The following is a 25,000-nucleotide window of genomic DNA, read 5'->3' on the forward strand; positions in this document are numbered from 1 at the left end:
TTCAAACGCTACAGCTGGAGTTTCTGTTTTTAAATGTTTGGTTTATTGGTGTTCCCATAAAAGAAGATTGATTGTGAGGTCAGTGACCGTCTCTGAGATCATAATCAGCTGAAACCACAGACTCAGAACCTTGAGTCTCCTTATGGCCTCCTGGTTTCCTGTTGCCCTGAGAGTCCTTGAGGAAGTTGCAGGGGTCTGAAGGATGTTCCGGGGCTAGTCGAGGAACTTCTAGGGCTCTAAACTCGTGATGTTTGAGCTTCTCCAAGGACTCCTGGAACCAGTTCAGGGACCATACACAACCCTTTGATCCCGTGAGCCTGTTCAATGACCTGTGGTGCTTTATCAGGAAACCCTGGCACTTTCTCAAGGTCAATTAGATCCTCTTAAAGACTTATGAAACCTCCCAAAGTACCTTCTCAAGGACCCCATGGAAGGACTTCTATGATAACAGACTTCTTGGTGTCCACGTAGAGACGATATCTATGAAGGCAAATCACTGTCAAAATCCCAGAGCGCAAATGAGATCCATGCGCGCGTGAAAATCAAACAGCCGTGCACGTATTTTACTTTGACGAGCGCTTTTACGTCACTTCGCGAGCAAAAGTCGCTCGCGAAGCTTAAACCTGCTCGTTCTTTGTGACAGGCAGTGGGCGGGCCCAGCCTCCGTTGTATCTCTACATCTAATTGGTCACAATCCTGGTCTTGCGACAGACCGGACTCAGACGGACCGGACTCAGACGGACCGGACTCAGACGGACCGGACTCAGACGGACCGGACTCAGACAGACCGGACTCAGACAGACCGGACTCAGACGCTCGGGGAGATCTTCAGATTGCAGGTCAGGGGAAATAATGTACATTTGACTGCACGGGTACTTTTACTTTCTGCACTTAAAGTAGATTTTGCTGATGATAACATTGACTCAGGTTTTGAATGCAGGTATTTTACTCGTAGTGGATTATTGTTTCATCAGTATGGTATTAGTACGTTTACTGCAGTGAAGATCTGAATACTTTTTCATCCACTTATTACTTGTCAGTGATTTAACAGTTAATATACAAACAGTGTCTCTAATCTTGGCTCCAGATCTTTGAGCAGGTCCACATTGTTGCTCATATTATATACAACTATATTATATCTCTTCTGTAAACACAACAGTATGATTAAATATGATCACATCATGTTTTAATCAATTAAGATCAAAGAGTTTCTTTGAGCTGTTTGTCACAAGAGGTTTGAGTATCAAACACACATTGTCTAACAGAATGATGAGTGAATCTAAACCAATCTGAGCAACTTGACTTTCACACATTTTAAATTATTGTATTTAACAACTCGATGAACATAATTAGTATTTCATCAGCCTCTACAGTCTGACAAGTTGACAAAACCTGTCGGACAAATGTCGAACATGCTGAGATGTAGTGGAGTCGTGTTTAGTGTTTAGTGGCGGATTGAAAAGCACGTCTATCAGACCGCGTCTGAGTCAGAGTGATATCCGGTTCATCCAAGACCAGGATCGTAACCAATAGATGTAGAGATACATGGAGACTGGCTCCGCCCACTCACTGTCACAAAGATAAACTGCTCACGAGCGAGCGGGTAAAAGACTCGCGAGCGACTGAATTCTGCTCGCGGAGTGATCTGAAAGCGCTCGTCATAGTAAAATACGTGCACGGCTGTTTGATTTTCGCGCGCATGGATCTCATTTGCGCTCTGGGATTTTGACGTGATTTGCCTTCATAGATAACAGACTTCTTGGTGTCCACGTGAACTGCCCTGGTTCAATCCTGCATTAAACGAGGACGCCTCATCTATTTATTTACAGAAGAAGTGTTTCAGTTTGAAGTTTCTTGAGGTCAAAGTGTCTTTGAAAGCACGACTGATGATGATCCGCCTCGTCAATGATTCATGGTTTGCTGTTGACTCTGTGTGTAGTGGGTTTAACAGGAACCAAACTGGGTTGTGCTGAAGGCGGATGTGGCGCCTGTACCGTCATGCTGTCCAGATACCAAACACACACTCAACAGCTGCTGTATCCTGAAAGCTAGTGTGTGTGTGTGTGTGTGTGTGTGTGGGGCTGCTGAACCGTCCCATCAGCTCATGTGCTTCCATCTGACACATTCAGACAAACTGATTTCACAGCTGATGAATGAACCATATGTGAGCAGATTATGAGTCTCTAACTGGTCCAGTCACTACGCCGTCAACGCCTGTCTCGCCCCGCTCTGCTCCCTGCACCTGGTCGCTGTCACCACCGTAGAGGGCATCGGCAGTGTGGCGAGGAAACTACATCCTGTACAGGTACAGCACGAGCACACGAACCTTTGTTTTACTTCTTTGACTCATGTCGAAGTGAAGACAATAACCTCCAAGATGTCCACGTAGAGACGATCACGACTCCCAGGTGTCTTTGTTGAGACGATGTTTTAATGTGCGTGAACTTGTTTTTAGTCATCATCAATGTGCTTTGATGTTCAGGAGCGAATAGCGAGAGCTCACGGCTCTCAGTGTGGATTCTGTACTCCGGGGATGGTCATGTCCATGTACGCTCTGCTGAGGAACAACCCCACGCCCAAAATGGGCCAAGTGGAGGAGGCCTTCCAAGGTAAGTACCTCAAACAACAAACACTTAAATATATCACGACAAAACTAAGACAACTATCTATTTTTTTCAGGAAATCTGTGTCGTTGCACCGGATACAGACCGATACTGGAGGGATACAAGACTTTCACTGTGGTGAGACACACACACACGCACACGTTCACTTGTAAACACACAAGTTACCTGGTGTGTTTTTCCTGTTAGGAGGGGGGGTGCTGTGGTGGCAGGGGGCGGGACAACGGCTGCTGTATGGCCAATGGGAGCGGAGCTGAGGAAAGCTCAGAGGAAGTCGTTGATGTAAGTCATAACTTGTTAACGAACTGTTTTCAGATCAACATGTTTCATTTTTCTGACTGATAAACTGTTTTCTGCTCAGGAATCAACATCTTTATTCAACGCAGCCGACTTCACACCCTTTGACCCCACACAGGAAGTCATCTTCCCTCCTGAACTCATGGTAAACAATGAATAAATCATCACTGAACTCATGAAAGAAGAGTCTCGTCTTCCGTATAAACCGGCACGTCGTCAGCGTAGAGTCGAATACAGTGTTTGGTTTTAATACCGTATGAGGGGTTCAGGTGATCCAGAAACTACAGGAAGTAACAAACCTTTTTCTTCGTCCTGTCTAGTCTCTTACCAAAGGTGAAAGGTCAGCCTCCCTGTGTTTCCGCGGCGACAGGGCAACGTGGCTGCAGCCCGACAGTCTGGACGAGTTTCTGCATCTGAAATGGAAACATCCGGATGCTCGGGTGGTGGTGGGAAACACCGAAGTGGGTCAGTCTGTCTGTCTCTCACTAATCTCTCTCATTCATTTATTCATTCATTTATTCGTTCACTCATTCAGTCACTTACTGTGTGTCCATTCAGGTATCGAGGTGAAGTTTAAGAACATGGTATACCCGGTCATCTTGGCTCCGGCCTTCATCCCTGAACTGAACGAAGTGAGAAACACTGAGGACGGTGAGGACGGATGATACTACTAACAATGCTGTCACTGCCAAACTTCATCGAAAGAAACATTGTTTCTTCAAAGGCCAAAGACTGAGACCTGGACCCGACTCGAGACCCCGAGCTGTATGTGTGCTGGATTCTCTCCATCACTGACTGTTAGCTTGCTCGGCTAAATTGTCTACAAAGTTTCTTTAACTTTACTGACAATCAGCCGAATGAAAAGTCTTTCTTCAGGAGTCATACGTTATGATTTATACATCATATGTTAAATTGAGCAATATTTAATAGAGTTTAGTTTTGGAGCTTTAAAAGTATCGTAGTTTCAGAATAATTGTCCTCCTGACCAATGAGCCGCGCCCCGTCCACCTGCTGGTGGCGCCAGATCGCCAAAGTCATGAGAGTTCAACCTCTGGAGACGATGAATCTCTCCGGGATTCCTCCGATATTTATCAGTTCATCTGACTCTTAAGAGTGTGTGTTTGTTTCGGTGTGTTCAGGCGTGGTGTTCGGTGCAGCGTGCACGCTCAGCCACATGGGGGCGGTGCTTAGACAGGAAGTGGAGACTCTTCCTCCTCATCGGACCGAGGTCTTCCTCGCCATTCTGGAACAGCTGCGCTGGTTTGCCGGACTGCAGATCCGCAACGTCGCGGTGAGTCTATTCTCTATGGCTGAAACCAGGCGCGTAGTTCAGGGACACTGGGAGAACAGGGTTTTCCCAGAAGATGGTGGAGCATTACGAGGAAACAGGCTGGTTTTTGTGGGAGCTTCTCCAACTGTTAATCAGTGGCAATGGGTAGTTCAAGGACATTGGGAGAGTGGAAATGTTTCCAGGAGATACACACAGTATGTGGGTAGTTCAAAGGACCTGGGAGATTAAAGCTTTTTGTGTCAGTCCATCAATGTTAAACATGTTGCAGTACTCTTCTCCAGCAGTGAGTGCTGAGTTAATGGAACCTGGAAAAGTGGACATCTAGGTCTAGGAAAGTTTGAATGAGTCACTTTGTGGTTATTTTTTTATTTCATAAACATCAATGTTGGATATGATTCATTGTTTTCAGGCCGTCGGAGGAAACATCATGACAGCGAGTCCCATCTCAGACCTGAACCCAGTGTTCATGGCAACGGGGTGCAAACTCACGCTGTTTGACAAAGGTCTCACACACACACACACACAGACACGCACACAGACACGCACACACACACACACACACACACACACACTGTGTTTACTGACTCCATGTCCGTCAGAAAAGTGACCTTTAGTCCAAACTGCTGAGTCACTCGTTCTGCCTGGAAACACTCAGTATGAGTACAAAAACAACTAGACCTGTGTGTGTGTGTGTGTGTGTATATATATATGTATACACACACACACACAGGTCTAGTTGTGTACTTGTATCACCACAAATGTTTCCAACAACAACAATCATTTTAATCATGACCATTGACCCTCAGATGGCAGCCGTGTGGTCCGGATGGACGAGTCTTTCTTCACCGGTTACCGGAGGACGACGGTGCGACCGCAGGAGGTCCTGGTCTCCATCGAGATCCCGTACAGCAAGAAGGTAGAAGCAGCGTCCCCTCCGAAGAAGAAGTCCGTCAACTAGCAACCACGCGGTCACAGTTGCCTCTGACGAACAGTGTTTTGTTTTTTTTCCTCTTCAGACTCAGTTCGTCTCCGCCTTCAAACAGTCACCGCGCCGCGAGGACGACATCAGCATCGTGACCGCGGCGATGAGCGTGACCTTCCACCCCGGCACTGACATGGTGGAGGCCCTGAGGCTAAGCTACGGTGGCATGGCGGCCACCACGACGCTGGCCACCCAGACGGAGAAGAAGCTGCTGGGAAGGTGACCACCAATCAGCAACGAGATGCTAACGACTCCCATGTGTATACGGAGAGAAGCTAACGACTCCCAGGTGTCCACGTAGAGACGCTAACGACTCCCATGTGTCCACGTAAAGACGCTAACGACTCCCATGTGTCCACGTAGAGACGCTAACGACTCCCATGTGTCCACGTAGAGACGCTAACGACTCCCATGTGTCCACGTAGAGAAGCTAACGACTCCCATGTGTCCACGTAGAGATGCTAACGACTCCCATGTGTCCACGTAGAGAAGCTAACGACTCCCAGGTGTCCACGTAGAGATGCTAACGACTCCCATGTGTCCACGTAGAGACGCTAACGACTCCCAGGTGTCCACGTAGAGATGCTAACGACTCCCAGGTGTCCACGTAGAGATGCTAACGACTCCCAGGTGTCCACGTAGAGATGCTAACGACTCCCAGGTGTCCACGTAGAGATGCTAACGACTCCCATGTGTCCACGTAGAGACGCTAACGACTCCCATGTGTCCACGTAGAGAAGCTAACGACTCCCAGGTGTCCACGTAGAGATGCTAACGACTCCCATGTGTCCACGTAGAGAAGCTAACGACTCCCATGTGTCCACGTAGGGAAGCTAACGACTCTCATGTGTCCACGTAGAGACGCTAACGACTCCCATTTGTCCACGTAGAGAAGCTAACGACTCCCATGTGTCCACGTAGAGAAGCTAACGACTCCCATGTGTCCACGTAGGGAAGCTAACGACTCCCATGTGTCCACGTAGAGACGCTAACGACTCCCATGTGTCCACGTAGAGACGCTAACGACTCCCATGTGTCCACGTAGAGACACTAACGACTCCCAGGTGTCAACGTAGAGACACTAACGACTCCCAGGTGTCAACGTAGAGACACTAACGACTCCCATGTGTCAACGTAGAGACACTAACGACTCCCAGGTGTCCACGTAGAGACGCTAACGACGAAGAGACAAGCAACATCATCAACATTATGTGCGTGTGTGTCTTTAATTATCTGATGTCATCAGGCGGTGGGGGGAGGAGCTTCTGCAGGACGCCTGCTCCTCATTGGCCGAGGAATTGACCCTCGACCCCTCTGCGCCGGGCGGCATGGTGACGTACCGGAGAACGTTGACCCTCAGCCTGTTCTACAAGTTCTACCTGACGGTGCTGCAGAAGCTCAGAGACCAGGTCTCAGCATTTAAACCAGAGTCTTTTATTTAACTTTTTACTTTATTCTGACAGTCACTGAACTCACTTCCTGTGTTGAACTCGTCAGGGGGTAAAAGCGGAGGAGGTCAGGTCCGACTGTCAGAGCGCCGCGGACCTGTTTCACCCAGAGACCCCGTCCAGCGTGCAGGTCTACCAGGTAACATGGTCTATCTCTGGAGGAAAATAACCAGTTTTAGGGTCCAGGTATGTGTGATGTCACATGTCTCCTTCAGGCGGTGCCGGAGGGGCGGGGCCAAGACGACGTAGTGGGCCGTCCCATCATGCACCTGTCGGCCCTGAAGCAGGCGACGGGCGAGGCGGTTTACTGCGACGACGTGCCGCTGTACGAGAACGAGCTCTACCTGTCTCTCATCACCAGCAGCAGAGCCCACGCCCACATCCTGTAAGACTCCCACCTGAACCACACACACCTGAACCACACACTCACCTGTTGGGTCTGACCAGGTGTGTGTTCCAGCTCCATAGATACCTCAGCAGCAGAGAGTATGCCGGGCGTGGTCTGCTGCGTGTTTGCCGATGACATCCCCGGCAGCAACGCCACCGGACCCATCCAATACGACGAAACCATCCTCGCCGACCGCCAGGTATGCTTCTGTTTCTCCGACCAATCGGGAGGGTCCCTCAGGTTGATGCACAGATTGATGATGTTTCCTTCTTTTCTGCAGGTGACGTGTGTCGGTCACATCATCGGCGCCGTGGTGGCCGACACTCAGCTTCACGCTCAAAGAGCCACCAAAGCCGTCAGGATCCAGTATGAAGACCTGCAGCCGATCGTCACCATCCAGGTGAGACCAGAAACACCTGGATGGGATGTTTTAATATACGTTAACATCAAATGAAACTTTATTGATCCCCTGGGGGAAGCTCACAAGCCACCCAGCAAAAGTTCTTAAAATGAGCTCATCTGGAAATAAATCTGTTGTTGGTTTGATTGACAGGAGGCCATTGCTGCCCAGTCCTTCTATCAACCAATCAGAACCCTCCAGAATGGCGACCTGGAGGCGGGGTTTAAACAGGCCGACCACATCCTGGAGGGTAAGACTGTCTGCGTGTGACTTCCTCCTGATTCCAGCTGGACAGGTTGATGACTGATGATTGATGAATTATCTAACAGGTGAGATGCACATTGGAGGTCAGGAACATTTCTACCTGGAGACAAACGTCACTCTGGCTGTTCCTCGAGGAGAAGACGGAGAGATGGAGCTCTTTGTTTCTACTCAGTCTGCTTCAAAAACACAGGTAACAATACTCCTAAAACACATATAACAATACTCTAAACCAGGGGTGTCAAACTCATCTCCACTCTGGGCCACATCAGCATCACAGTCCCTCAAAGGGCCGGTTGTAACTGTAAGACTGTAAACTAACTTCTCCTAACATATTGTTCAATAACTCTCTGCATTTGATTATTGTTTATTCAAGTGTAAACATATTGTACATGCAGTTATATAAATGAAAAATTATATTTTATCACATTTCTGTTATTATAACATAAATCATTTTAATTGAGGGTTCAGAAACCCACATGACTCTATCAAAGATCAAACTATGAAAGAAAATAAAGACAAATATCAAACACGAGTTCTGACATTAACTTTGTTCAAAGCTGTTTGTTCACCTCTCTGCATCACTAATGTTCCTCCCTGTCGTCGTCCTGTGCATGCAGCTACATCCAAGAGCTGCTCACTGAGAGTCAGGTCTGATGAACATGATAGATGATGTATCCGTGTTGTCTGTGCTTTCATCAACAGTTCATTACAAACACAAGTACCTGCTCGTCTCTTAGCTGCTGTGTTGTTAGATTGCTGCTAGTTCATCAACTCGGTCTGCGATGGTGTTTCTTCACAAACTGACATTTGTAAAAGTCTGTATCTGGTCGGAGCTCTGCTCACATACCTTCAGCATGCACTGGGCTGTAGCTGTGTCAATATATTCTGCTGTGATTGCAGTCTGCCTTTTAATTCTTGGACACTTTGATGTTTTTCTTGGAGGCTAAATTTAGCTCCGTGTTTGGTGTCAAAATGCCGACGTGAATTGTATCCTTCATCACCGACACGCCTCACAACACAGAAGACAGACCCGTTGTTCTCCTTGAAGCACAAACATGTGTTCACTTTCACATCTTTCATTTTATTTTCTTCCCTCTGCATCAATTTTTCTCTTCGTGGACATTTTGGGATTATTTGTGGATCTTTTTCAATCGTTGGAAAACCTCTTTTCGGGCTGTTGCATCTCCTGTCCACCTGTTGTGATAGTTTTAATGTCGGTACACAGACAAAATGCTATCTCATCATTTCAACTTTCTATCTCATAATTTCGACCATGGGGATACTTTTTTTATCAAGTCTAACTTTTAATTATTTTTCCAAAAAAATCTTTTTTTATTAAAATTCTTTTTTTTGCTGGCGGATTCGCGGGCCACATAAAATGACGTGGCGGGCCGTATTCGGCGCGCGGGCCTTGAGTTTGACACATGTGCTCTAAACACAATACTCCAAATCACATATAACAATACTCTAAACACAGGTAACAGTACTCCTTAAATACAGGTAACAATACTGTTAAAACACAGGTAACAATACTCCAAATCACAGGTAACAACACTCTTAAACACAGGTAACAATACTCCTTAAACACAGGAAACAATACTCCAAATCACATGTAACAATACTCCAAATCACAGGTGACAATACTCTTAAACACAGGTAACAATACTCTTAAACACAGGTAACAATACTCCTAATCACAGGTAACAATACTCCAAATCACAGGTAACAATACTCTAAACACAGGTAACAATACTCGAATCACAGGTAACAATACTCTAATCACAGGTAGGTAACAATACTCCAAATCACAGGTAACAATACTCCAAATCACAGGTAACAATACTCCAAATCACAGGTAACAATACTCTAAACACAGATAACAATGCTCTTAAACACAGGTAACAATACTCTAAACACAGATAACAATGCTCTTAAACACACGTAACAATACTCTAAACACAGATAACAATGCTCTTAAACACAGGTAACAATACTCTAAACACAGATAACAATGCTCTTAAACACAGGTAACAATACTCTAAACACAGGTAACAACCCATATATACAGTATATAGAATATATAAATCTTGTTTTCTGTCCGTGTCAGACTCTGGTGGCCAAGGCGTTGGGCGTCCCTGCTAACAGGGTGGTGGTCCGGGTGAAGAGGATGGGTGGAGGCTTTGGGGGGAAGGAGACCCGAACCACTGTGTTGTCCACTGTGGTCGCCGTGGCAGCAAACAAGTAGGTCTGGAAATCATGTTTGGTTACTTAGCTGTCTTTTTGTTGTCTAACTATTTTCTGCTTTCTTTTGTCAGGCTGAAGAGACCCGTGAGGTGCATGTTGGACAGAGATGAGGACATGTTGGTGACGGGAGGAAGACACCCCTTCTTTGGGAAATACAAGGTGAGAGGAGCCTCCAGCTGTAGTGTTAGCACCAGTAATAGGAGTTTGACCTGCAGGGTGTTTGCTTTGTTCTGATTCAGGGACAAATTTTGATCCCTCGGGTTGTTGTAGCTTCACTCGTGAGTCTCCCACATCTGTAATCATTGCTTCTGCTTCTGCTCCAGGTGGGTTTTCTAAAGAGCGGGAAGGTTGTGGCTTTGGACGTGTCGTACTACAGCAACGCTGGAAACTCTATGGACCTCTCTCTGTCGGTGAGTATCGTTTACAAACAACGTGCCTCTCTTTGCTGACGACATGCTGATGTTTTTCACCGATGAGTGCCTCCGTGTTGAAGGTGATGGAGCGCGCTTTGTTCCACCTGGACAACTCGTACAGCGTGGCGAACGTGCGCGGCCGCGGCTTCCTGTGCCGCACCAACCTGCCGTCCAACACGGCCTTCAGGGGCTTCGGAGGGCCGCAAGCCATGATGGTCGCCGAGAGCTGGATAACCGATGTGGCTCAGAGTCTGGGCAGGCCGGCCGATGAGGTACATAGCTGGATGAATATAAAGTCAGACGTCATGAGCAGTGTCCTGTCAGTGACCCTGTCTTCCCTGCAGGTGCGCCGGTTCAATCTGTATGTGGAAGGTGAGTCGACGCCCTACAACCAGATCCTGAATCAATTCACCCTGGACCGCTGCTGGGACGAGTGTCTGTCCCGCTCTGGATACCAGCAGTGTCGAGCCGCCGTCGACCTTTACAACAGGTAATCTGAGTTTAGTGTTGAGTCCTTCAACAAGTAACACAGTCCAGCTAAAGGTCTCGAGACTTTGTCGAGTTTTATGACGGTACCAAAATATCCAAATACGTTTCTGCTCTTTTCTGTCAGACAGAACCGGTGGACCAAACGAGGCCTCGCCATCGTCCCCACTAAGTTCGGCATCAGCTTCACTGCCGTCTTCCTCAACCAGGTCCGATCCAACAACACCGACTAACAAACCGTTAAAAGACTGAAGGAATGTAGAACATTTGGGTTTCGTGACGTCATGAACTTGCTTTAGTCCATGTTTCTCTGTGCGTCTGCAGGCCGGAGCTCTGGTTCATATCTACACTGACGGCTCGGTGTTGTTGACCCACGGAGGGACGGAGATGGGACAAGGACTCCACACCAAGATGGTCCAGGTACCTGAACTAATCAGACCACTATGCGCACTGAACAGTAAAGGGGCCCAATATGAGACCTAGGGGGACTCCAATGTTGTCCTAACAAGCCGTGTCTGTTGGTCCAGGTTGCCAGCAGGGTTCTGGGTATCCCCTGTTCAAAGATCCACATCTCAGAGACCAGCACCAACACGGTCCCCAACACCAGCCCCACCGCAGCCTCTGCATCCTCAGACCTCAACGGGGCCGCCGTGCAGAACGCCTGTGAGATCCTCGAGAAACGCCTGGAGCCCTACAAGACCCAGAACCCCAAAGGATCATGGGAAGACTGGGTGAGCAAGAGCAGGAGTACTTTATCCTGTTTGTCCACATTATCGTCTGTCAGGAGTAAGTCTCCTCATTATAGTTCTGTGTTCCAGGTGAGAGCAGCGTATTTTGACAGAGTCAACCTCAGTGCAAACGGTTTCTACAAGTAAGTCACCTGTTCAGTAAATCTGTTGATTCTATAAGATCCAGGATGGAGTTTCACTGTTTCACTGTTTTCTTATCAGGACTCCAGATCTTTGTTACGACTTTGACTCAAACTCGGGCCAAGTGTTCAACTACTTCACCTATGGAGTGGCCTGTTCAGAGGTGGAGATCGACTGTCTGACCGGAACTCATAAGGTGGGAACACTGAGACGGACAAAGTATGATATATATATATATATATATATATATATATATATATATATATATATATATATATATATATATATATATATATATATATATATAGAGTTCTGACTGTGAAGGTGTCTCACAAGGATCCACATCAAGCCCTCGGTTATTTCCTCTCCAGTATTTTACTTATTACACCTCTATGCTGACGATACCATCTTCTATGTGAACATCTTGTCTTTCAACAAGATGTTCCAAAAACCAGAAGTAACCAGAAGTAAGACATGTGTTTTGTTTTATATCATGTTTAATAAATATGTTTATTTGTGTTGTAGAACCTGAGTAGCACCATAGTGATGGACGTCGGTCACAGCCTCAACCCGGCTATTGACATCGGACAGGTGAGTCGACCGATGCGTTGATGCACTTTCCTTTGACCTTTCCTGTAGCGTCTCCTTCAGGTCAAAGTGTCCTCCCTGTGTCTCCTCAGGTGGAGGGGGCGTTCGTTCAGGGTCTGGGTCTCTTCACCATGGAGGAGCTGCATTATTCACCCCAGGGCGTCCTCCTCACTCGGGGTCCCGGTTCTTATAAGATCCCCGCTTTTGGTGACATCCCCACCCGGCTCACCGTCTCGCTGCTCCGGGACGCACCGAACGACAAGGCCATCTTCTCCTCCAAGGTCTTGACCCCGAACACTCCTCAGAACTATTGAAACAGAACCACTACAGACATTTGACTTCATATCTTTTCTCCCCAGGCTGTCGGCGAGCCTCCTCTCTTTCTGGCCGCGGCAAATTTCTACGCCATCAAAGACGCCATCATCGCTGCCCGGGGGGAGTCGGGCATCAGTGGTCCCTTCAGGCTGGACAGCCCCGCCTCCACCGAGAGGATCCGCAACGCCTGCTGCGACAGATTCACCAAACTGGTAGGAAAAGATCTCACTGGTATTTAGAGACGCTCCTCGGGGAGAACTGAGCACAGATGCTGGGAAAAACAATTCTTCATGGTGGCTGTTGTCTAAAATATCTGAATATACTGGAACCAAGAGGCCGAAAACTCAAGTTAACATACCAACTGTTATTCTTTTTTCAGTGTCCTGCTGCAGAACCTGGGACCTTCAGCCCCTGGTCTGTACAAGTCTAGGACCAGAGACACAGGAAACCACCACTGATGGAGAACCACTAAAATACCGAAGCACAATCATGAAATGTCACGAACTGATCAGGACTTGATTAACAGTTGATGATGTTGGTAAAGATGCTCCTGTTTAATACATTTAAACTTTAATGAACACTGTTAGCTATCAGGTAGCATAATATCTTCCGTAAAGGACACAGTTATTTCAGCTGAGGTCAGCTAATAGTAATCATTAGATATATAATAAGTGTTCACATCAAAATGAAGGATGATGCGAGTCAGATTTGGATTAATGATCACTGTACAATGTTCTATAGAATTATTGCACTGTATGATGAAAAAAATAAAGCACATTTTGCTGGATGTTTATTCACAAGACAGTTAGTAAAGCTGATTATAGCTAAATATAAACTCTTTAAAACAACAAGGGTGGAACAAAGGACGCTAGTGAGAACACGGGGCGATAGTGAGAACACGGGGCGATAGTGAGAACACGGGACGATAGTGACAACACGGGACGATAGTGACAACACGGGGCGATAGTGACAACACGGGGCGATAGTGACAACACGGGGCAAAAGTGACAACACGGGGCGATAGTGACAACACGGGGCGATAGTGACAACACGGGACGATAGTGACAACACGGGGCGATAGTGACAACACGGGACGATAGTGACAACACGGGGCGATAGTGACAACACGGGGCGATAGTGACAACACGGGACGATAGTGACAACACGGGGCGATAGTGAGAACACGGGACGATAGTGACAACACGGGACGATAGTGACAACACGGGACGATAGTGACAACACGGGACGATAGTGACAACACGGGGCGATAGTGACAACACGGGCGATAGTGACAACACGGGACGATAGTGACAACACGGGACGATAGTGACAACACGGGGCGATAGTGACAACACGGGGCGATAGTGACAACACGGGGCGATAGTGACAACACGGGACGATAGTGACAACACGGGGCGATAGTGACAACACGGGGCGATAGTGACAACACGGGGCGATAGTGACAACACGGGGCGATAGTGAGAACACGGGACGATAGTGACAACACGGGACGATAGTGACAACACGGGACGATAGTGACAACACGGGACGATAGTGACAACACGGGACAGTGAGAACACGGGACGATAGTGACAACACGGGGCGATAGTGACAACACGGGACGATAGTGAGAACACGGGACGATAGTGACAACACGGGGCGATAGTGACAACACGGGACTCTAGTGAGAACACGGGACGATAGTGACAACACGGGGCGATAGTGAGAACACGGGACGATAGTGACAACACGGGGCGATAGTGACAACACGGGGCGATAGTGACAACACGGGACGATAGTGAGAACACGGGACGATAGTGAGAACACGGGGCGATAGTGACAACACGGGGCGATAGTGACAACACGGGACGATAGTGACAACACGGGACGATAGTGACAACACGGGGCGATAGTGACAACACGGGACGATAGTGACAACACGGGACGATAGTGACAACACGGGGCGATAGTGAGAACACGGGGCGATAGTGAGAACACGGGACGATAGTGAGAACACGGGGCGATAGTGAGAACACGGGACGATAGTGACAACACGGGGCGATAGTGACAACACGGGACGATAGTGACAACACGGGACGATAGTGACAACACGGGGCGATAGTGAGAACACGGGACTCTAGTGAGAACACGGGACGATAGTGACAACACGGGGCGATAGTGACAACACGGGGCGATAGTGACAACACGGGACGATAGTGACAACACGGGGCGATAGTGAGAACACGGGGCGATAGTGACAACACGGGGCGATAGTGACAACACGGGACGATAGTGACAACACGGGGCGATAGTGACAACACGGGGCGATAGTGACAACACGGGACGATAGTGACAACACGGGACGATAGTGACAACACGGGGCGATAGTGAGAACACGGGGCGATAGTGACAACACGGGGCGATAGTGACAACACGGGACGATAGTGACAACACGGGACGATAGTGACAACACGGGGCGATAGTGAGAACACGGGACTCTAGTGAGAACACGGGACGATAGTGACAACACGGGGCGATAGTGAGAACACGGGACTCTCGTGAGAACACGGGACTCTAGTGAACACGGGGCGACAGTGAGAACACGGGACTACAAAGTTAAATTCACACGAGTTCTAAAGAGAGTGATCAGGGGTGGGGGGGATGGGTGTACTGGAATCCTGTTTCAGGCCGTGCAGTTAAAGAAGTAGAAGAGCTGTGTCTGTCTATCTGTGTAACAACAGACACGCAGACATATTTGTTTTATCCGTAAGGCACAGAACATGTGATTGTACAATAAGTACTTGTTATCCAACACACAGAAGAAGAGGATATGTGTGCAGGCAGTCAGCTGCATGATCACAAGTTACATGATGCAAACTTCTTATAGCTTGTTGGAAAACAAGTTTACTTACAAGAATGTAAAATACTTTATATATACCTATCTATTTAAATACTGCTAACATTAGCTAACCCTTGCTGATGAATTATCTTGGTTGTTTTCAACATTTTGTCGTCCTGAATAGTGGCCGAGCCCAGAATGCTAACAAACCACAAAAATGTAAACTGGTTTATTTTGTCCATGACGATCAACACTAACTGATTATTGATTATTGATAACTGATTATTACCAGATGATGAAAACTGAGCATTTTAATGGGATGTTTGTGTTGGAGATCTTGTATCTGCGCTTGTTGAATAAAAGGTTTAATCAGACACACATGACGCTGTAAGTGTTGTAGGATTTGGACAAACTTTATTAGCAGTGTCTTCATAACAGGAAGTGTTATTTTAGTCGTCGTTGTTTCCCGTCTTGTCGATGATCTTCCTCATCCACCTGGTCATCCTGAACACGTGAGTGTAGAAGCCGTACTTTCCGTCTCGGTCGCAGCCTTCGCCCCACGACACGATGCCCATCTGGTACCAGCGGTCCTCAGCCGGGTACTGATCACACAGAACAAGTCCATCTTATGAACTGTTAATATACTGAATGCTTTAACAGAAGATGATGCTCACCTTCATCACAAACGGTCCACCACTGTCTCCCTCACAGGCGTCTCCACGTTTGGCGTCCTCTTGATGGTGACCTGGGACACAAACGGTCTTGAGCTAAATGCTAAATGCCTTTTCGTGCAATCCATCCAATCGCTGTTGAGTTATTTCAGCTTGAAGCAACACGTTGGACCAACAATCATCGAAAGAATAAACGTAGGAATAGAAACGTACCAGCACAGAACATGTTGTCGGTGACCTTGACCGACGTGGAGCTGCGGCAGGTGTCGTGGTCTACGATCGGCAGGTGGATTTGCTGGAGCACTTTGGGTAGATTTCTTGCCGAGGGGCTCCAGGTTTCCTTCAGGTTCCCCCAACCGGTGACTCGACCTTTGTAGCCTTCGGTCATGAGACTGTTGGAGGAAACACGAGATGATTCTAGGGAGTCTAAACACGGAGGTTTTGCACGGTTGGGTCGGTTCTGTGCTGGTCTTACTTCACGGCCACCTTCCTGGTGGGGAGGCAGATCGGGTGGATCGCGTCACTGAAGACCAACGGACGTCTCAGGTGCAGCAGGGCGATGTCCCGGTTCAGGTTCTCCTTCCAGTTGTACCTCGGGTGGACGATGATTTCGCTGATGGCCACGATCTTCTCGACGCCACGCTCAAACCTGGAACAACGTCCTGGTGAGTTTTCTCTCGTTCCAACATTCGTTCATACCTGCAGGCGGGAGGTCTTACGTGGCCCGGTTGTGTTTCCCCAGTCGGACCAGGATGTCGCCGGCGGTGAAGTTCTTGTTCCAGGGCGGGTAGAGGATGCAGTGAGCGGCAGTGAGGATCCATTGGTCGCTGATCAGACTGGCTCCACACAGCAGCTCCTGGGGGCTCCTCTTGTACAGCATCACCTGCCTGCAGGACGGGAACCAGGAAGCAGGTGAGTCATGTGATCATGTGCTGTTGTTACCACGGTGACGGCTTATTGTTTGGTTACCATGGTGCTGAGGCCACTTCGGCGTCGTTTCCCCCGACGATGCGTTTCTCTCTGTACGACTCGAGCAGCTCGTCCTCATTCGCGTCCTTTTTGTTCAGCTTTTCAAACAGAGAGCGTTCTCCACACACTGTAAACCAGTCAGTAAGCCAGTCAGTAAACCTGTTAACTAACCAGTTAACTAACCAGTCAACCAGTCAGTAAATCAGTTAACTAAGCAGTTAACTAACCAGTAAACCAGTCAGCAAACCTGTTAACTAACCAGTAAACCAGTCAGTAAGCCAGTCAGTAAACCTGTTAACTAACCAGTTAACTAACCAGTAAACCAGTCAGTAAACCTGTTAACTAACCAGTTAACTAACCGGTAAACCAGTCAGTAAACATGTTAACGAACCAGTAAACCAGTCAGTAAACCAGTCAGTAAACCTGTTAACTAACCGGTAAACCAGTCAGTAAACCTGTTAACTAACCAATTAACTAACCAGTAAACCAGTCAGTAAGCCAGTCAGTAAACCTGTTAACTAACCAGTTAACTAACCAGTAAACTAGTCAGTAAACCTGTTAACGAACCAGTAAACCAGTCAGTAAACCTGTTAACTAACCAGTTAACTAACCGGTAAACCAGTCAGTAAACCTGTTAACGAACCAGTTAACTAACCAGTAAACCAGTCAGTAAACCACGCTATCAACCAGTCAACCAGACATTAAACAAGTTAATCTAATCAATAAACCAGTAAGAGATCCATTTATTTGCCTATTTAACCAGTCAGTGAATCGTCAGTCAACCAGTCAGTTAAAGCAAATGTTAACTGGTCAGTTAGCTGGTTAGTTCAGGAGTCAGACAGCTAGTTAATCTGTAGTTATTGATCATCACTCACCACTCTCTCCTTGTCCGAAGGTTCGAGGACTGAAGAACATTTTCTTGGGGGCTCTGAGGACGGATCGTTCGCGACCTTCTGTCTCCGTTGTCTGATGGTCCTCAACCAGCGGGTCCTCTGGGACACAGACAGGTAACAGGTAGGTACACCTGAGTAGTACTCTTTAGTAGTACTGGTACTCTTTAGTAGTACTTACCACACAGCTCCAGGTCGCAGTAGTCCATGGTCACGTTTCCAGAGACGTCCACGTAGCACCAGGGGCCCTCTGGGTCCTTGTCCGGATTCCGGCACTTGTTTCCTGGCAGACTGACCTCGGGGATGAAATCCTTGTCCACGCTGAGGGCCTTGGCCTCCAGAGAGGACCACTGAAGACAGGTGTGTCCTCCCAGGGTCACGGCCAGGTCGCCCGTGTACTCCAGGCCGTGATTGGGTAAACACTGGCCGGTTTTCATTGGTTCAGGGGCCACAGTGGTCGGGACAAAGTCCTGGCCTTCAAGGAAAAGACCGTGTTTAGTAATCTAGTCCAGAAAGTCTTGGACCATATGATGTTAGTAGTAGTATGATGAAGGACTGTGGTGTTAAAGTACTACAGTACGAGCAGCTACTTGCCACATGTGGGGACCCTGCAGGTCTCCTTCTGGACTGTGGGGTCTTTTGTGAAACACCAGGGTCCCTCTGTACGGCTGTCTGGGTTTCTACAGAAGTTCTCCTGCAGGACGCTGTTTGGATCTGAAGCGTTGAACTCTCTGAGGACAGACAGACAGATGGGTACTAACTAGTAACTAGTCAATGGATCATAGTTTACTGCTCACTGTGTTTCATGAACTCATACAACTAGTTACTGATCTTGTTCTTAAGTTTTTACATTTTATAAATCAAGTTGTTTAATTAGTGAGTTAGATTTGTTTATTCGTTTGTTGTTTATTGGCTAGTTAGTTGGTTGGTTGGTTGGTTGGTTGGTTACCTGATTATGGGATGTGGGTAGCTGCTCCTCCAGGCTTGACATTGTCTTCCTGATTGTGTGATGTTGATGTTTCCTTCATAGTTCACTCCTGAACCAGAGATACACTGACCTACACGCACACACACACACACACACACACACACACACACACACACACACACACACACACAGGTTGTCAGTGTAACTGTATATTTGTTTTCTATGAACTTTTTAACATTTAAAGTTTATTTACCTTCTAAACATTGTCTCACAATGTTGATGTTGTCTTCTGTTCTTATCATCCCAGTTCCTTTACAGTCTGAGAGCGAGACAAGCAGACAGAGAGACAGAGAGACAGACAGACAGACAGACAGAGAGACAGACAGATAGACAGACAGAGAGAGACAGACAGATAGACAGACAGAGAGAGAGACAGACAGATAGACAGACAGAGAGAGACAGACAGATAGACAGACAGAGAGAGAGACAGACAGACAGAGAGACAGACAGATAGACAGACAGAGAGAGAGAGAGACAGACAGAGAGAGAGACAGCCAGATAGACAGACAGAGAGAGAGACAGACAGAGAGAGAGAGACAGACAGATAGACAGACAGAGAGAGAGAGACAGACAGAGAGAGAGACAGACAGATAGACAGACAGAAGAGAGACAGACAGACAGACAGACAGACAGACAGAGAGACAGACAGACAGACAGGTAGTTAGATGTTTGTGTACTCAGGTTGTGTACTTGTGATCTGTCCTGGACTTTGTTCCTGTTTGCAGAGCAGAACGTCTGAATAAACTTCAGATTTGAAGTGAACGTATATAACTGTTGTAATTCTACATCGTAAAATAAGTTATACATGAACAGAACAAAGTTTTTATTTATGTGAGGAGAAGCCGAGTCACTCACCCTGATACTTCGTCCAGAAGTTCTTCTGCAGAGAACAGAGTTCTTGGTTAGACTGGGTTAGGGTTAGGGCTACTAATACTGTTGTTACTAGTACTGTTACTACTGAGTACTATTACAACTAAAACTGTTATTAATAATACTGTTATTACTAATACTGTTATTACTAGTACTGTTACTACTGAGTACTATTTCTACTAATACTGTTATTACTAATACTGTTATTACTAGTGCTGTTACTACTGAGTACTATTACAACTAATACTGTTATTACTAGTACTGTTACTACTGAGTAATATTACAACTAATACTGTTATTACTAATACTGTTATTACTAGTACTGTTACTACTGAGTACTATTACTACTAATACTGTTGTTACTAATACTGTTATTACTAGTACTGTTACTACTGAGTACTATTACAACTAATACTGTTGTTACTAATACTGTTATTACTAATACTGTTACTGCTGAGTACTATTACTACTAATACTGTTATTACTAGTGCTGTTACTACTCGTACTGTTACTACTGAGTACTGTTATTACTAATCCTGTTACTACTGAGTACTGTTACTTCTAATACTCTTACGACTAATACTGTTATTACTAATACTGTTATTACTCGTACTGTTACTACTGAGTACTATTACTACGAATACTCTTACGACTAATACTGTTATTACTAATACTGTTATTACTCGTACTGTTACTACTGAGTACTATTACTACTAATACTGTTACTACTGAGTACTATTACTACTAATACTGTTATTACTAGTACTGTTACTACTGAGTACTGTTACTACTGAGTACTGTTACAACTAATACTGTTATTACTAGTACTGTTATTACTGATTACTGTTACCACTAATACTGTTACTACTAGTACTGTTACTACTAGTACTGTTACTACTGAGTACTGTTACTACTAATACTGTTACTACTAGTACTGTTACTACTGAGTACTGTTACTACTAATACTGTCACTACTAGTACTGTTATTACTAATACTGTCACTACTAGTACTGTTATTACTAGTACTGTTATTACTAATCCTGTTACTACTGAGTACTGTTACTTCTAATACTCTTACGACTAATACTGTTATTACTAATACTGTTATTACTCGTACTGTTACTACTGAGTACTATTACTACGAATACTCTTACGACTAATACTGTTATTACTAATACTGTTATTACTCGTACTGTTACTACTGAGTACTATTACTACTAATACTGTTACTACTGAGTACTATTACTACTAATACTGTTATTACTAGTACTGTTACTACTGAGTACTGTTACTACTGAGTACTGTTACAACTAATACTGTTATTACTAGTACTGTTATTACTGATTACTGTTACCACTAATACTGTTACTACTAGTACTGTTACTACTAGTACTGTTACTACTGAGTACTGTTACTACTAATACTGTTACTACTAGTACTGTTACTACTGAGTACTGTTACTACTAATACTGTCACTACTAGTACTGTTATTACTAATACTGTCACTACTAGTACTGTTATTACTAGTACTGTTACTACTGAGTACTGTTACTACTAGTACTGTTACTACTAGTACTGTTACTACTAGTACTGTTACTACTGAGTACTGTTACTACTAATACTGTTACTACTAGTACTGTTACTACTGAGTACTGTTACTACTGAGTACTATTACTACTAATACTGTCACTACTAGTACTGTTATTACTAATACTGTCACTACTAGTACTGTTATTACTAGTACTGTTACTACTAATACTGTTACTACTGAGTACTGTTACTATTAATACTGTTACTACTAGTACTGTTACTACTGAGTACTGTTACTACTAATACTGTTATTACTAGTACTGTTAATACTAGTACTGTTACTACTAGTACTGTTACTACTGAGTACTGTTACTACTGAGTACTGTTACTACTGAGTACTGTTACTACTAATACTGTTATTACTAGTATTGTTATTACTGATTACTGTTACCACTAATACTGTTACTACTAGTACTGTTACTAATAGTACTGTTACGACTGAGTACTGTTACTACTAATACTGTTACTACTAGTACTGTTACTACTGAGTACTGTTACTACTAATACTGTCACTACTAGTACTGTTATTACTAATATTGTCACTACTAGTACTGTTATTACTAATATTGTCACTACTAGTACTGTTATTACTAGTGCTGTTACTACAACGCAGTGAATGAAAGAGAACAACATGGCGTCGCACCGTTTCATCCATCTGTTCGAACACCTCTCTAGCTTCTTCATGGTCACAGATCTCTTCTACACATTCTCTCTCCAGGTTACCTGTCAGGAAGTAACACATGTCCATACAACAACAACAGTAATAACAACGATAATAATAATAATTGTAAGAACAACAATGGTGAGAGACATTAATCACAATAATAATAATAAAAACACGACACAGTGGTTCCCAACCTGAGGTCGGGGCCCTTTAAGGGTCCATTTGTGGAAGAACTTTTTCTTAAATAAAAGAAGTACTACTGATCAGAATCTTAAGTTTAAAAGTATGAGCATAAAATATACTTCAAGTACCTAAAGTAAAAGTACTCATGAAGCAGAATGTTGAAGAATAAATGAAAATGTTTTCTTGGGTTACTTCTTGTGAGTTTATATATAAATATATTTACTGCTCATGAAGTACAACGTGTGACTCACCTGGTTGAGTTTGTATCTAAATATATTTATGTATATATATATTTTATATATATATTGCCTCACCTGGTTTAATCTCCTCAAACAGCTGATTGGCTCGACGGTTCCTGACCAGCAGTTGATTGGCCCGCTGGCTGTGGAGGAAAACTACACACGATAAAAGCTTTACAGTTATTATGAAGCTCAAAAGTACTCTTATAACATAAATATACTCTGTGTACTGTAGGGTGTAGTACCTGCAGTAACAGTACTACACATTTAGATCCAGATACTTGTGTATTTCTACATCCTGAACTCGTTTCTTTATCGACTGCTGTTTCTGGAAAAAGGTTGAATCTGAACCTGCAGTATTATGAGTATTTATGCTGCCGGTACTTGAAGGACTCCTTGCAGTACACTTGTCGTATTGATAGTAGTATTTGTACCTTGGTCTGCCAGGCAGCTGTGCAGCAGAAACAGCAGCAGAACAGCAGCTGGTTTCAGTCTTGTCTCCATGATCCAGATCCTCAGCAAGCAGCACCTCAGAACCTCAGAACCAGATCCTCAGAACCAGAACCCGACCCAGCAGAGTCGGTCTTCAGAGTGTGTCTCTGTCCCGTCTCTCCTCTGTGAGGTGACTGACCAGAGGGTCAAAGTGTCATTTCAACATGTTTACTTTGACTCAGTACTCTGGAGGGTACAAGTACACAACGAGCAGTAGTACAACGTGGTAATACTCACAATTATCGAGATGTATTTATCAAGATGAGGAAGTTATATGAGTATTATTATTATGATGATCATTTTCTTCTTCTTCTTCTTGTTATTACAAGTAAATGTTTGAATTCATTGTTGTATGAATTATAATATATTTATTTTAATTTCGTTCCTTTTGTTGGTGAAGTGTGTCTATTATTAATGTGATTATGAACGAGTAACTGTGTCTGTGTAGAGTCCAGAGGACCGGTGTTACAGTGACAGCGGTCCTCTGGCTGCACTGACCCGTGAACTTTAGTTCCTCATGTGTTTGAGAAGACGTCAGCTGAGGAAAGAACAGGAGCTGATCTCAGGTCAGAGCTCAGGCTTCAGGCCTTAAAAGGGAATCACGTCAACAAACAGCAAATATTGACTCATCCTGAAGTACAAGTAGTACTACCTCTGAGGCAAGTTTATTTGTATAGCACATTTCAACAACAAGGTAATTCAAAGTGCTTCACATAAAACCATTAAAAGCATCAAAACACAAGGCAAAAGAAAAGGAGATTTAAAAACAATTAAGAACATTCATTAAAACATTAAAAAACAGTGCAAGAAATAAAATGCAGAAATGCAGGAAATTGATTAATATATGAATTGAATGTGGTTCAATTAAAGGCAGCAGCAAACAGAAAGGTCTTCAATCTTGATCTAAATGAGCTGAGGGTCTCAGCAGACCTGCAGCTTTCTGGGACTTTGTTCCAGATATGTGGAGCAGAACAACTGAACGCTGCTTCTCCATGTTTAGTTCTGACTCTGGGAACAGGAAGTAGACCGGTCCCAGACGACCTGAGGGGTCGGGATGGTTCATAAGGTAGCAGCAGATCAGAGATGTATTTTGGCCCTAAACCATTCAGTGCTTTGTAAACCAACAGCAGGATTTTAAAGTCAATTCTTTGTTGGACAGGAAGCCAGTGCAAAGACATCAGAACTGGAGTGATGTGATCCACCCTCCTGGTCTTAGTGAGGACTCGAGCTGCAGCGTTCTGAATCAGCTGCAGCTTTCTGACGGACTTTTTACAGAGACCTGTAAACACACCGTTACAGTAGTCCAGTCTGCTGAAGATAAATGCGTGGACACGTTTTACACATCCTGTTGAGACATAAGTCCTCTAATCCTTGATATATTCTTCAGGTGATAGGAGGCTGATTTTGTAATTGTCTTGATATGGCTGTTCAGGTTGAGGTCTGAATCCATAACTACACCTAGATTTCTGGCTTGGTTTGTGGGTTTTAACATCAGTGACTGAAGCTGAGCGGTGATTTTCAATTGTTCGTCCTTGGTACCGAAAACAATTACTTCTGTTTTATCTTTGTTTAATTGAAGAACATTCTGGCACATCCAGTTGTTGATGAGGAAGTACTTCATCAAAACACACTTAAATCAAGAAAAGTAAAAGCCCTCCTGTCTGTGTCTGTGTGTCTCTGTCTGTGTGTCTGTCTGTCTGTGTGTGTGTGTGTCTGTGTGTCTGTCTGTCTGTGTGTCTGTCTCTGTCTGTCTGTCTGTGTGTCTGTCTGTCTGTCTGTCTGTCTTACTGTCTGTGTGTGTGTGTGTGTGTGTGTGTGTGTGTGTGTGTGTGTGTGTGTCTGTCTGTCTGTGTGTCTCTGTGTGTGTGCGTGCGTGTCTCTCACTCTGTGATTCTCTCTCCTCACCAGCATGTGGCGGTAACGCGCCTCAGCGCCTCAATGCTACCCATAAAAAGATACACGAAGAAGAAGACGCTAACAATGGCGGCTAACGCTAGCT

The 25,000-nt window shown here is 45.2% G+C and overlaps 3 protein-coding genes across 5 annotated transcripts in view; 2 read left to right on the forward strand and 1 right to left on the reverse strand.

The window, feature by feature from the left end:
- xdh (xanthine dehydrogenase) overlaps positions 1-13,395 on the forward strand; it is a 15,277-nt gene extending 1,882 nt beyond the window's left edge. The window contains exons 3-35 of one of the 2 annotated variants that reach the window (XM_079296351.1): positions 1,940-2,036; positions 2,197-2,305; positions 2,483-2,609; positions 2,680-2,741; positions 2,811-2,903; positions 2,983-3,063; positions 3,239-3,383; positions 3,477-3,569; positions 4,058-4,209; positions 4,619-4,712; positions 5,016-5,125; positions 5,226-5,410; positions 6,438-6,600; positions 6,689-6,778; positions 6,855-7,024; positions 7,100-7,226; positions 7,308-7,427; positions 7,581-7,677; positions 7,757-7,881; positions 9,799-9,932; positions 10,007-10,094; positions 10,259-10,345; positions 10,429-10,620; positions 10,693-10,838; positions 10,962-11,043; positions 11,159-11,254; positions 11,362-11,565; positions 11,653-11,705; positions 11,785-11,899; positions 12,229-12,294; positions 12,384-12,572; positions 12,651-12,818; positions 12,986-13,395. In XM_079296351.1, the coding sequence (XP_079152477.1) occupies positions 1,940-2,036; positions 2,197-2,305; positions 2,483-2,609; positions 2,680-2,741; positions 2,811-2,903; positions 2,983-3,063; positions 3,239-3,383; positions 3,477-3,569; positions 4,058-4,209; positions 4,619-4,712; positions 5,016-5,125; positions 5,226-5,410; positions 6,438-6,600; positions 6,689-6,778; positions 6,855-7,024; positions 7,100-7,226; positions 7,308-7,427; positions 7,581-7,677; positions 7,757-7,881; positions 9,799-9,932; positions 10,007-10,094; positions 10,259-10,345; positions 10,429-10,620; positions 10,693-10,838; positions 10,962-11,043; positions 11,159-11,254; positions 11,362-11,565; positions 11,653-11,705; positions 11,785-11,899; positions 12,229-12,294; positions 12,384-12,572; positions 12,651-12,818; positions 12,986-13,036 (3,911 nt within the window). In that variant the 3' untranslated portion in view covers positions 13,037-13,395. Of the gene's footprint in view, positions 1-1,939; positions 2,037-2,196; positions 2,306-2,482; positions 2,610-2,679; positions 2,742-2,810; positions 2,904-2,982; positions 3,064-3,238; positions 3,384-3,476; positions 3,570-4,057; positions 4,210-4,618; positions 4,713-5,015; positions 5,126-5,225; positions 5,411-6,437; positions 6,601-6,688; positions 6,779-6,854; positions 7,025-7,099; positions 7,227-7,307; positions 7,428-7,580; positions 7,678-7,756; positions 7,882-9,798; positions 9,933-10,006; positions 10,095-10,258; positions 10,346-10,428; positions 10,621-10,692; positions 10,839-10,961; positions 11,044-11,158; positions 11,255-11,361; positions 11,566-11,652; positions 11,706-11,784; positions 11,900-12,228; positions 12,295-12,383; positions 12,573-12,650; positions 12,819-12,985 lie in introns of those variants that run through there. The other variant, XM_079296352.1, reaches the window with a different exon arrangement.
- Positions 13,396-15,894: 2,499 nt separating this feature from the next.
- On the reverse strand, positions 15,895-23,013 carry f2 (coagulation factor II (thrombin); the record flags this gene model as incomplete). Its single annotated transcript, XM_079296875.1, is given in 16 exon segments — positions 15,895-16,047; positions 16,120-16,190; positions 16,330-16,508; positions 16,592-16,765; positions 16,836-17,003; positions 17,086-17,212; positions 17,961-18,077; positions 18,157-18,445; positions 18,566-18,567; positions 18,570-18,706; positions 18,925-19,033; positions 19,157-19,222; positions 19,819-19,843; positions 22,067-22,146; positions 22,585-22,665; positions 22,944-23,013. Coding segments are annotated over 16 exon segments (1,848 nt in total).
- Positions 23,014-24,955: 1,942 nt separating this feature from the next.
- The window catches only part of fbxo3 (F-box protein 3), a 5,796-nt gene continuing 5,751 nt past the window's right edge, over positions 24,956-25,000 (forward strand). For both annotated transcript variants that reach the window (XM_079296121.1, XM_079296122.1), the window contains exon 1: positions 24,956-25,000. This exon is cut by the window's right edge and continues 79 nt beyond it. In XM_079296121.1, the coding sequence (XP_079152247.1) occupies positions 24,982-25,000 (19 nt within the window). In that variant the 5' untranslated portion in view covers positions 24,956-24,981.

The sequence above is a fragment of the Melanostigma gelatinosum genome (genome assembly GCF_949748355.1).
Source record: "Melanostigma gelatinosum genome assembly, chromosome: 24".
Lineage (NCBI taxonomy): Eukaryota > Metazoa > Chordata > Actinopteri > Perciformes > Zoarcidae > Melanostigma > Melanostigma gelatinosum.